At 40.9% G+C, this 12,687-nt stretch overlaps 1 protein-coding gene across 6 annotated transcripts in view; it reads left to right on the top strand.

The window, feature by feature from the left end:
• Positions 1 to 12,687, top strand: part of wdr17 (WD repeat domain 17) — a 62,101-nt gene that overhangs the window by 14,350 nt on the left and 35,064 nt on the right. For 2 of the 6 annotated variants that reach the window (XM_030424908.1, XM_030427302.1), the window contains exons 1-11: positions 92 to 420; positions 618 to 728; positions 1,623 to 1,763; positions 3,100 to 3,222; positions 3,754 to 3,941; positions 4,083 to 4,251; positions 4,948 to 5,039; positions 5,356 to 5,438; positions 5,562 to 5,648; positions 5,868 to 6,032; positions 6,813 to 6,928. In XM_030424908.1, the coding sequence (XP_030280768.1) occupies positions 141 to 420; positions 618 to 728; positions 1,623 to 1,763; positions 3,100 to 3,222; positions 3,754 to 3,941; positions 4,083 to 4,251; positions 4,948 to 5,039; positions 5,356 to 5,438; positions 5,562 to 5,648; positions 5,868 to 6,032; positions 6,813 to 6,928 (1,555 nt within the window). In that variant the 5' untranslated portion in view covers positions 92 to 140. Of the gene's footprint in view, positions 1 to 91; positions 421 to 617; positions 729 to 1,622; positions 1,764 to 3,099; positions 3,223 to 3,753; positions 3,942 to 4,082; positions 4,252 to 4,947; positions 5,040 to 5,355; positions 5,439 to 5,561; positions 5,649 to 5,867; positions 6,033 to 6,812; positions 6,929 to 12,687 lie in introns of those variants that run through there. The other 4 variants (XM_030425718.1, XM_030424152.1, XM_030426539.1 and 1 more) reach the window with 3 other exon arrangements.

The following is a 12,687-nucleotide window of genomic DNA, read 5'->3' as shown; positions in this document are numbered from 1 at the left end:
AGCCTCTGCTGATAACCTGCTCATCGTATGGAACGTAGCAGAACAAAGGCTGTAGCAAGACTGGACAATACTAAAGGTCGATGGATGATCTACGCCAGGTTTTATTGGCACACTGGAGTGGTTTAGGTTAGATTATTGTAATGTCCTCACCTCCTGTCGAGTATTACAGCGTCTCCTCTTCTCTTTCAGGCGTCCCCACGTCAGTCAGTTGGTGCTGGAACTCAGCTGACGGGGTGGCGTTTGTCTCCCAGCGTGGTCCACTGTACATCTGGGTCTATGGAGGTCCCGACCCCGGGGTCACAGTGCATAAAGAAGCACACTCCTTCCTATCTGATATCTGTCTATTCAGATGGCACCCCACCAAAAAGGGCAAACTGGTGTTTGGACACACTGATGGAAGTTTGTCTATTTTCCAGCCAGGTGTGGATTTTTTTCCTCAACTCATTCAATTCTATATAATTCAAACACATTCTTACTTGTACGTTTTTGGAATAACAGTCATTTCCGGGCAGCATAAACTCCTAACTATAAAATTCATGTCACTACTTCTCTCTTCAGGTTATGTAAGCATGTACACACACATATCTTCATGAATCTGCCTGTCCTGTCTTATTTAGGGAGCAAAAGCCAAAAGCATGTGCTGCGTCCAGAGTCATTAGAGGGGACGGATGAAGAGGACCCAGTCAGTGCTCTGGAGTGGGACCTTTTGTCAACAGACTATTTATTAGGTTGGACAAACTATTTATCCTACATCTCACAGCCTGTTGCCAGTAATTCTTTCCAGCTGTATATGTTCATAAATAGATATCATGTAAAAATCTCACAGACAAGATATGAGAAAGTTCTTTCAATATCAAAGGTCAGGGCTCAGACTCAACTGTTTCCAAACTGTCCTGAAATACCACTTTCACCATTCTGACGTACAGTAAATGCTGGTACAACAGTAAACGACAAAGACAAAAAAAAAACCCTTTGTCCCCGTTCCTTTGAGATGAACTTTGCTGGTGACAACAGAAAGCACGGTAGCCACCACTCCTTCAGGAAACTTTAAGTCCCCGACAGCCACCACATGCTGCATTCGCATGTCATTGTTGCACTTCTTTTTTTGTCCCAAATTAGATCCACTGATGAGTTATTCTCCTGCCCTTAAGGAAGAACCTTGAAACCTTAATGAATTATTGTCTTCTGTAAATCAGTAATTTCACTACCAACTGTAAATGGAATCTGCCAGTGCTGCCTTACTTTCTATGGTTCACCAAAATGTAAACAGATATACACAATAAAAATCTTAAGATTCTTTAGAAATGTAGAACATGTGCCACTTACATATCAGAATCAGAAATATGTTAAATATATGTTAACAGGGTAGACAAATTTATCCTGGAAAAAACACATTTGAAATGAAAACAAGACATAAGGCAATAAGACACACAAAATAGATGAATAGAGAGGCTTAATGTGTTGTACTACAGCAGTTGTTAGTGTGTGCTGAGAATTAGTACCATAAAATAACATGCTAGCATTCAAAACAGTGAATCCTGTCTATTCGTGTAACTCATTCAGTTGCGGGTTCTAACAGTCTGTGTGACTATAATAACTAAATGATGAACTCTCTCTCACAGTCTCTAATCTCCATAATGGTATCAGGCTGGTGGACAGCGAGGCCTTGGCTTGTATCACGTCCTTCTGCTTCCCCTCAGCTGCTGCATCAGTTCAGTGTCTGGCCTGGGTACCCTCTGCACCAGGCATGTTCATCACCGGAGGTAAAGACTGTGTCTATTCTGTGGGGGATGTGTGATCATCATATGTTTAACACTACAGGTTGGACCTGCTGGTATGTGAGACATATGGCTGCCACAATGCCCTCTGTGTATAGATGGATCCTAACTGACATATTAAAGAGTACATTTGGCAACCTAAAACCACAATACTTTGTATCATATGACCATGTAAGATTTATGCATTAAAATGGCAAAAACAACTCCAACTTTGTTCTATACTGTGTTGAGTTGTCTTCTCAAATTATTCCAGAAGTGTCCGAAAATGTTAAAACCAGAGAAATCCACAAGTTGACTTAAGGTAATGCGTAAGACTCAGAGAGTCAGAGTACGAGTGTTGAAGTGAGTCAGAGAATGAGACTACACATTACGTGGAGAAAACTTTAAAACACTAACTTGTCTGCACATTCCTGCCTGAGGCACATCAATAGATTTTCACTGGCAGTGGTGGTTGTTTAATAATGTGTTCACTAAAAGCGTGGCATTTCTCATGCCAGTTTGACCACGAGATCATCTGTGTTAATTGGCGTTACTTGTGTATGTGTTTATTCTGTTACGGTGGGGGTTTTGTTAGGACCCAAATGCAGAGAACGAAGACAGAAAGTAGTGAGAAAAGAGACAGACTGGCAGGCAGGAATGCAGACAGACAGGCAGGCAGACAGGCGAGGTTGACTGGAGCCGGCTCGGAGAAACTCAGGAGAGCAGGCGAGCAGCAAGCAGAGCAGACAGGCGCTGGAGAGTGTGTTAGCACAACTGGCAAAAATATTAAAAACACAAAATACTCAGTGTCAAGAAAACACTAAAGAGCGACGATCTGAAGTCACAGTATGGGATGTAATGATAGCGCCGAAGTGGTGGGGAGACCAGGTGCATAAAGCCGGAGGGTGATGAGTTGATCCAATACAGACGTGCTACTCTGCTGCTGCTGCCACGCCCACAGACACACGCACAGGGAAGGAGCAGGTGAGGGAGAAAGGAGGGGGGAAACGCATATAAGGAGAGCTGAACTCAGAAAACAGAAAATCAAGCCAGACTGCCACAGTTGCACTGTGACATATTTGCCCCAAAAAGGCGTATTTCTAGCTCTGCTTGGTGCTCCCCACACAACATTCATCAGATGTCTTTTGTACTGATTTGACCAGGAGACCCTAGCAGCAAAAATAATATATTGTGTTTTAAGATAGCACATGGAGTTCATAGTAATACCACCCATGCGTTTTGAGAGGAAAAGTTTTAATGACCAAGAAAAATATTCATGACATTTGCATTATGGAAGAGACCTTGATGTGTTTTCAGTTATTTGTGTTTGTCTGTCTGTCAGACTCCCAGGTTGGAGTGTTGAGGGTGTGGAATGTGTCTCGTTCCACTCCTTTGGACAGCTTTAAACTGAAAAAGACTGGATTTCATGCTTTGCATGTCTTTAACTCCCCTCTTGCCAAGAAAGGTAAAACCAAGATGATTTACACAACATCCACATCTCCAGATTTGTGCATCTTAACAACAAGCGCTTGTGTACATTCAAAGTACATTCCTTCAAGTTCTTTATTTTTACAATCAATTACAATTTTGACTTTATCTGAGTATTTATCCATTTTCTGCTCCTTTCTACTTTCATTCCACCACATTTTGGAGGGAAACTTTAGTTGCTAGTTTCACTGCAGATAGAGCCAAATAAATACATTCTTCATTTATTAATTTGATGCATTTATTTTTTGACACTATATCTTTACTTTTACTCGTGTGTGAGTGTTTGTGTGTGTGTGTGTGTGTGCGTCAGCCTCCAGAACATTCCAGAAGAAATTTGAATATGCTTGTGTTTTTTCTTCTTGAATGTAAGCTGTGTGAGACCAGTAGTATTTGTCTTCATTTAAAGAGCTCAGCATCACTCTGTACCTGAAATAAGCTTGAGACTGGCTGTTAAGAAATGTAAGGATTCTCTCCTTTAAGATTTCTAGAATATTTGTTCTCTCTACAGCACAGAGTTCCTGTTCTCCCAGTAAAAGTCAGCACACTAGTTCCACCAGTGAGGCAGTACCTCCCCCAACCCTGTCACAGAATCGAACCTTCTCTCTGCCTCCTGGCCATGCTGTGTGCTGTTTCATGGATGGAGGGGTGGGGCTCTATGACATGGGTGCCAAAAAGTGGGACTTTCTACGAGACTTGGTATTCTATAATATCCTTTGTAAAGTCAGCACATGCTCTCACATGACTGAATGGACAAACCAATAACAGAACATACCCTGCTTTGTGTTAACTTAACTTGTGATTTCAGGAATGTCTTTCTGTGTTTTATCTTGTTTCCAGGGTCATGTAGAGACTATATTCGACTGTAAATTTAAGCCAGATGATCCCAACCTGCTGGCCACTGCTAGTTTTGATGGAACCATCAAAATCTGGGACACAAACACACTAACAGCTGTTTACACCTCCCCTGGTAATGAAGGAGTGGTATACTCCCTGTCCTGGGCTCCAGGTACATTCACTCCACACATCCACACACACAAGCTCATGCAAGCATACAGCACATGCAAAAAATGGCGTGTGAAACCTTTGCAACCAAGAATTGTGGAATGACTCACATGCATTACAACCATGAACGCAGCCTTAACACCCCAGCCCACTAAAGACAAGTACTCAGGCTTCATACTGGTGCTGGAAAACCTTGAAATACTTAATTTTAATGTGGTGTTTTCAAGGTCTGAAAAGTGCTTGGATTTCTGATAGAGTACTTGAAACTGCTTAAAAATTGTAAATGCATTATTTTCATGACAAGTCACTACTTGACTGAACAGTTCAAATTTTAAATAAAGAAATAAAAAAGCAAATAAATGCAACCAGCAGACTGACCCAGCCTCACGCCCCCCTTCGTTTCTGTAACAGCTAGGGAAAGAAAACTGAGACAAGAGAACTTTTAGGGGGCTGTCCAAAAAAATGACTGATGTATATTTAGGATATTTTTAGAATTCAAAATGCAGGTTTACATTACAAAATGCATTGTAATTCCTCCTAAGGTGCTGGAAACGCTTGAAAATGCTTTAAACATGCTTTATTGTGACACAGCCTGGTCAGGTGCATTGTTCAAAATGTGCCCCATCCCAGCAACAACATCTCACTGATTTGTATCATCATGTGAAACTTGATGACCTGTCTGTCGGTGTGTGTTTTAAAGGAGACCTGAACTGCATTGCAGGGGCGACGTCTCGTAATGGAGCGTTCATCTGGGATGTCAGGAAAGGAAAGATCATCACTCGCTTTAATGAGGTTACTTTGACCATCAGTCCAAACTCTCTCTAATGCGGAATCTGTGTGAAAATCACCAGTGTAGCACTGAGCTCAATCGGAGTATTAGTTAAAATGTAGCTGTTGTCACCATGTTTTTTGTACTGTCAATTTAAAAGAATCAAAGTGTTGTTTTCATACCGATTAGAGAAACAGGGCCTTTAAGTGTTTCTCCAATAATGTGTTGTGGACTATGAAACTTCACCTGACTTTCCATTTGCAAGAGGGGAGGAGATGATTCTCAAAATGTTTGGGTGACCTGTTCCTCTAAAAATGTACACCTCTCTGTCATCACCAGCATGGTAAGAATGGTATATTCTGTATATCATGGAGCCATAAAGATTCTAAGAGGATTGCTACCTGTAGTGGAGATGGATTCTGGTAAGTTCTCATCTTCTCTACTTTTCTGACAAGAGTTTGTTCTATTATAAAGGAAAGCATAATATGTGTTTTTCATAGAGAGTCTTGCATTTAAATTTTTTTTTTTTATTGTACTGACAACAGTATCATCCGGACCATTGATGGTAAAATTCTCCACAAGTACAAACATCCTGCTGCTGTATTTGGATGTGACTGGAGCCAGAACAACAAGTAAGACCTCAGTACATCGGCCATATTTCTCAGTGGGGTTGACACTATGCATTAGAAGGTCACCTCATGCTGCAGCTGGGTACGACTGGCAGACCTTTTTAACTATTGTTCTGTCAAGCGGATTAATAGTGTCAAAATAAAAGTGTTTTGTGATCTGGTAGTTGCTTACACATGGCCACGGTTTTATACATAACCTCCTGCCTTTCTCGCTCCCTGTAGGGATATGATCGCGACAGGCTGTGAGGATAAGAATGTCCGTGTGTACTACCTGGCCACCAGCTCTGATCAGCCTCTGAAGGTCTTCACTGGGCACTTAGCTAAAGTATTCCATGTTCGCTGGTCTCCACTCAGAGAGGGGATACTCTGTTCTGGATCAGATGATGGGTGAGTTCAGACACAGAGGGCTAGAGCAATGCAGGCTGGTCAAGATGAGATGAACATCCTGCTTTGGTGCAAATACAAATATTAAACATAATGCATATACAAAAAAATGTGTGAATTACAGAATATAGACATTGTGTTTTAACAGCCTGTAGGAATTTATTGGCAATTATGAAGCATGTAATGTATGTCTTCTCAAAGACTTAATGGAATGGAAATCTGCAGTGAGTCTGGAAAATTTCACAATGAGAAAGATCCTAAGTCTCTTTTCATTGCTACTGTAAATCAATGTTTGAGTTTTTTGAGGACAACATATGCACATGCTAGCTAGATCAAGACCATTATGATAGGAGGTGGTGGTGCTCATAGATAGATATATAGATAACTATAGTAATCCCTGAGGTCATCATAGCAGCAAGTACAATCAAAATATAAGGGCAAAGATAGAAACAATAAGCAGCAATAAAGGACTATATACAATATGCAATAAATAATAAAATACTATATACAATAAAATGCGTAAGAGTTTATAAAACTAGATAAAATGCTGAGGTAAATACGATAAAATGCTGAGGTAAGTGGAACATAAGTTGCAGGAGAATAAGGTGCAGGGCTCATACCACCTTTTTCCACAGGGGCTGCCAGAATAAACAACAAATGAAAGTTCCTTGTAGCTGGTATAATACACCTGCAGATTATATGTTCCAAATTTCATGCATTAGTCCTTGAAGTCATCATTTCAAATGAATTCAAAAAATATTCCATGTGTGTCTGTCTGTACAGTACTGTTCGTATATGGGACTACACACAGGACGCATGTATTAATGTGCTGGGTGGTCATAAAGCTCCAGTCAGAGGCTTGATGTGGAACACAGAGGTTCCCTACCTGCTCATTTCAGGTAATGCCACCACATGTACTGTTTGATTTTCCAATTGTTTGCTTTTATAGAGACATGTTTGGAATCAGCACATCATCATTGTCTATATTGTTGAGCAACACTGTTGTGTTCTTGTTTGTCTATCCAGTGAACTCCACACAGGCCAAGAGATAATTGAAAATCTGTTGTTGTATCAATATACTGTATACAGACATCTTTGATTTCAAGTGACATAACAGCTGTCATCATTTTTACAATGCCTCACAAAGTAACAGAGCACAGAGGAAGTGACCTCCATGTCTATGATATGGGTGGGTTTGAGGTTTATCTGTAGTACGGACTGGCTCTGTAAAATTGTATAAGAGAGCTGCATGAAGGGAACTAAGGAGCCAGTAGCTCTGCTGTCAGTCAAACACATTTCAGTTAGATTTTGTCACAGTTGCCTGATGCTAAGAAAGATGGTGCCTACATCTAAAACTTTATTATACATATCAATACTCTATGGTAACCTCTATAAAATGCAATGTAACATTTGATAAGGAAATAACTAATAAGTAATGAGACTTACAGTGATTTAAAAGTTACACTCTTAATGCTCCCACTGACTGTGCCTCTTTAGTAACATCTAATGGCAGCTGTAGGAAACTGCAACGACTTCTCTGTAATCCTTAGTGTTACTTAGGAATTTCAGGTTTACCACCAGTTGGTTAAATCTCAAAAAGATTTCTCGGAAGACCTTTACCCTCATATTATAACAGTGTTTCCTACATGTATCTTACATCACAACACTAGTCCACACCTTGCTGCATACAAATTGTTGCAGAGACATGGTAATCAAACTGATCACAGCTAGATATACTGGGCTTTCAGGGATGTGCACATGATTATAGAGGGGCAGGGGCTCAAAGTCAGGAAAGGGCAGTATGTGCGCGCTGCAAATTTTTTTTTGAGGCCTTAATAACACAATATGTAGATTAATTAATGTAAAATTAATAAACAAAGTACTTATAGAAAGCTAACTACATAGCTGTGTATCCTGTGTAGCTGTGAGTGATATGCAATTGACATTTCTTTTGTGTCAACAAATTATTGTCAACATGAGTCTATTCACATCATCATAATACGGAGGATTGGAAGACATGCAATTCAGCTGCAATTCTTTAAAAGCAATAAAACACTGGTTTATTATAAGGCTATTTATTGGAGGGCAAGTGCAAACTAGAAATACAGGCTGCACATCTAAACATGTGACAAAACCAAGAAATGACTACTGTGGACTGTAAGGAGGAACAGCAATGTTTACAACAGCAAAGTCACAGTAAACTCAATATCTGGAAGAAGTTTAAGATTTGTGGCAAGATAAACAGTCGACACAGACATTTTAACTGTCATTAACAAGCAGTTAGCTTAACAAGCACAAATGGGCGCTCTTCTGAAATATAACTCATATTTAAACATGTTAAATACAGTGGAAGGCGACGTTGTTAGCCCCCAGCAAAGGAAGTTATGGTAGATGTATTATAACTCCAAAGGTTCAATCGCTCTACTGTCACGTCTCATCTATGTGCATGGTGGAGTTTGATGAGGCAGCTCTCCTCTCCTCTCCTCTGAGAAAGAAGGAGAGAAGAGAAAGAAAGAGAGAGAAAGAGAGAAGAGAGACGCGAGAGAGGAGAAAAGAGAGAAAGAGAGAACGAGAGCGAAAGAGCGAAAGAGAGAGCGAAGAGAAAGAGATCGCGAGAGAACAGAGCAGAGAGAGAGAGAAGACGCCGAGCTATAGTCCGCAGATCGCTCAATATCAGGAGCGATCTCGCTCTCTCTCCCTCTCCCTCTCATCCATCTATCTCTCTCCCTCTCATAGTACATATCTCTCTATCTGCTCTCTCTCTCTCTCTCTCTCCCTCTCTCCCTCTCTCTCTCTCAATTCAATTTCAGTGTGCTTTATTGGCATGAATGTTTGGTGAATAATATTGCCAAAGCTTCAAGGATGACACAATTCATTAAATAGAATAACATAGATAGATAAATAAAAAGGAAAAAGAAATGGCAGAATGGCAAAATGGCATAGAAGTAATTAACATTTGTTGAGAATCAATAAGGAAAGAAACAATTAACAAGAATATATTAATTCAATAAGGTGCAAATCAAATGTAAAAAGAATAATAATAAAAAAATAAATAAAATTAAATTAAATAAATAAATAAATTAAAAAAAAACAAATAAAAACAACAACAAAGAAACAGATCAAGAACAAAAACCCCAAACAAACAAACAAACAAACAAACAAACAAAGAGCCCACATGGAGTAGAGGAGGTGATTGGTGAGTGAGGAGACAGGCTGCTGTCATGTGTTGTTGTGCTGCTCGTCTCTCAGGCTGTGACAGGCTCTCACATATCTGGCTGCTTCTATGGCGCTGACACTGTTTTCTCCAAGTACATGTTGCATTTTTATCTGGTCAGACAGTGAATCAAAGTCTTGGAGTTTGCATTCAATTTGTTTAAAGAACTTTGTTCTAATGTCTTTGTATGCGCTACACTGTAGCAGGAAATGTGTCTCAGTCTCCAGCTGTCTGTGTGGACAGAGCCGACACAGCCGGGCCTCTCTGGGTGTCGGCCCGTCTCTATGGCCAGGCTGTGGTCACTGAGTCTGTACATGGTTAAAGTCTTTCTCAGTTTCCCATCAGTCACGGTGGTCAGGTACTCTGCCAGCGTGTACTGTCTGTTTAGATCTGAATAACATTGAAGTTTGCTTTGAGTTTTTGTGCTGGATGTCCAATAGTTAATGTAATTTTTCTTTCTCTTTAGCTATAATCTGGTTGGTCCAGATTGTGTGGGGGCGGTCCTGAGGCCTGGTGCTGTTAGAGGAGGTGAGCCTCAGGACCAGCTGGCTGAGGGGACTCCTCTCTATCTGCTCCTCTTGAAGATGGAGAGCTTTGTAGTGGTAGGAGTTTGGCTCACTAGCTTTTAGGTGTTTGTAGAATTTGATTGCTCTTTTTTGTATCCTAATTAAAAGGGGAAATTGGCCCGGTTCAGCTCTGCATCCGTTGTTGGGGGTGTTCCTGTGGACTCTGAGGATGCTCTTACAGATCTCAGTGTGCAGGGTTTCTATTGGGTTTTTGTCCCATTTTTCAAAGTTTTGGTTTACAAGAGGACCCCACACTTCACTGCCATAAAGTAGGATTGGTTCAATTATAGATTTGAATATTTTCAGCCAGATTCTAACAGGTATATCGATTTTTGAAGACTTCTTTATAGCGTAGAAAGCCCTTCTTCCTTTGTCTCTGAGATCATTCACGGCCAGATTGAAATTCCCTGTTGAAGTCATCTTTAGTCCTAAATATGTGTAGCTGTGTGTGTGTTCTATGTCAGTGGAGCCCAGTAAGAACCTGTGTGGGTTTCCCTGACTCCTGGGTCGTTTCTGGAAGACCATAATTCGAGTCTTTTCCAGATTGACTGTCAGGGCCCAGGTCTGACAGAAGGTTTGCAGATGATCCAGTTGTTGTTGTAATGCCTCTTTAGATGGAGCGAGCAGTATCACATCATCTGCAAACAGTAGACATTTAATTTCTGTGTCAGACAGGGTGACACCAGGGATCTCTGACTCTTCCAGGGATTTGGCCAGTTCATCAATATAAATGTTAAACAGGGTGGGGCTCAGACTGCAGCCCTGCTTCACTCCTCTACTTTGGGGGAAGAAGTCAGTTTCCATGTTGCCAATTTTCACAGCACATTTATTATTTGTGTACATTGTTTTAATGATATCGTAGGTTTTCCCCCCGACACCTTTCTCAATCAATTTCAGGAACAGACCGTTATGCCAAATGGAGTCAAATGCTTTTTTGAAATGTACAAACCAAGAGTGAAGTCTGTTGTTGTTTTTGTGGACGTGTTCATTAATGAGAGTGTGGAGGGTGTAGATGTGGTCTGTAGTTCGATGTTGTTGTGTAAAACCAATCTGACTCTTGCTCAGGACATTGTGCTCACTGAGGAAGTTTTGCAGTCGACTGTTTAAGATGCTGCAGAATAACTTCTCCAGGTTGCTGCTGACACATATGCCTCTGTAACTGTTTGGATCAAATTTATTTCCATTTTTAAAGATTGGTGTGATGATTCCTTTGCACCAGATTTCAGGGAAATGTCCAATGTTTAGAACCAGATTGAATAATTTTAATATCGCGATGTTGAATTTATTGTCACTAAATTTCAACATTTCATTTAAAATGCCATCAGGACCACTGGCCTTCCCTGGTTGTAGGGCCTGGATTTTAGCCTGCAGCTCCTCTTCAGTAATTTGGTAGTCTAAAGGGTTTTGACTGTCTTTAACGACTGATTCTAGAGTTCGTAGTTTGTTGAGGAGATCATTTTGGGCCGAATTCAGTGTAATAGAGCTATACAGGTTTTCAAAGTGTTGTTTCCATATTTCACCATTTTGAATAGCCAATTCTTCCGTCTGTGGTTTGCTGAAAGAGTGCCATTTTTTCCAGAAATCATTTGAGTCGATGGACTCTTCGATTACATCAAGTTGATGCTGTTCATGCTGCTGCTTTTTAGTTCGGAGTGTTCTTCTGTATAATTTCAGTGTCTCCCAATAATGGAGGCAGAGCTCAGGGTTGTCAGGTTGTCTGTGTTTTTGATTTGATAAACTCCTGAGTGTTTTTCTCAGATGTCTGCAGTCTGTATCAAACCACTTTTCACTGGTTGACATTTTTGATCTGTGGTGTTGACATTTTTTCAGGTTGGATAAATGTGCTGCGTTGTCAAATATGTTGTTCAGACTCTGTAAAGCCTGATTCAGGCCATTGTCACTGTGGGGATATGAGGTGGAAAGACAATGGTCTAATTGAGATTGAATTGTTTGATGTCTGATTGCTTTCTGGTAGTCATCCTTGCTTTTGGTCGTCCATCTATAAGGTTGTTTTGTATAGTTCAATTTAGTGGGTTCTGCTGCGTGAGGGTCTGTTACTGTCTTTCTAATGTAGAGTGTTATTTTACTATGGTCAGATAGGGGTGTGAGGGGGCTGACTGTGAATGCTCTCAGACAGAAGGGGTCCAGGTCTGTAATGCTATAGTCTACGGTGCTGTTGCCAAGAGGACAGCTGTGTGTGTAGAGACCATAGGAGTCCCCTCGAAGCAGACCGTTAACCATGTACAGACCCAGTGTTCGACACAGCTGCAGTAGTTGCTGCCCGCTTTTGTTGACAGTTTTGTCAAAGTTGTTCCTGTGGGGGTAAGAAGGGAGGGGGATGCTGATCTGGCCAGGTACTGTATATGTTTGTCTCCCTGTGGGGTAATAGAATCTGGTTCTATACCAGTCCTGGCATTAAGGTCCCCACAGATCAGTACACTTCCCTGGGCCTGGTAGTGACTGATCTCATCTTCCAGAATGGAGAAACTGTTTTCATTGTAGTAAGGGGAGTCTGATGGGGGGATGTATGCTGCACACATGAATATGTCTTTATCAGTGGCAACTACTTCTCTTTTTATTTTGATCCAAATTGAAAATTCGCCTATTTTGATTAACTGTATTGAGTGTACAAGGTTTGCCTTATACCAAATCAGCATTCCTCCTGAATCCCTGCCCTGGGTTACTCCTTTCAGTTTGGTGGATGGGAACACTATCTCTCTGTAGCCTAAGGGACAACCAGTGGGCATGTCTCCTCTACTCCAAGTCTCCTGCAAAACTAACACATCTGTATCTCCTAACTCTCTGGTGAAGTCTGGGGTTCTGCTCTTGAGGCCAAAAGCAGAGGACCTCAGACCCTGGATGTTCCAGCATGAAATAA

This window comes from Sparus aurata, chromosome 1 (assembly GCF_900880675.1).
Source record: "Sparus aurata chromosome 1, fSpaAur1.1, whole genome shotgun sequence".
Classification (NCBI taxonomy): Eukaryota; Metazoa; Chordata; class Actinopteri; order Spariformes; family Sparidae; genus Sparus; species Sparus aurata.
This window is presented reverse-complemented; position numbering and strand designations above follow the sequence as displayed.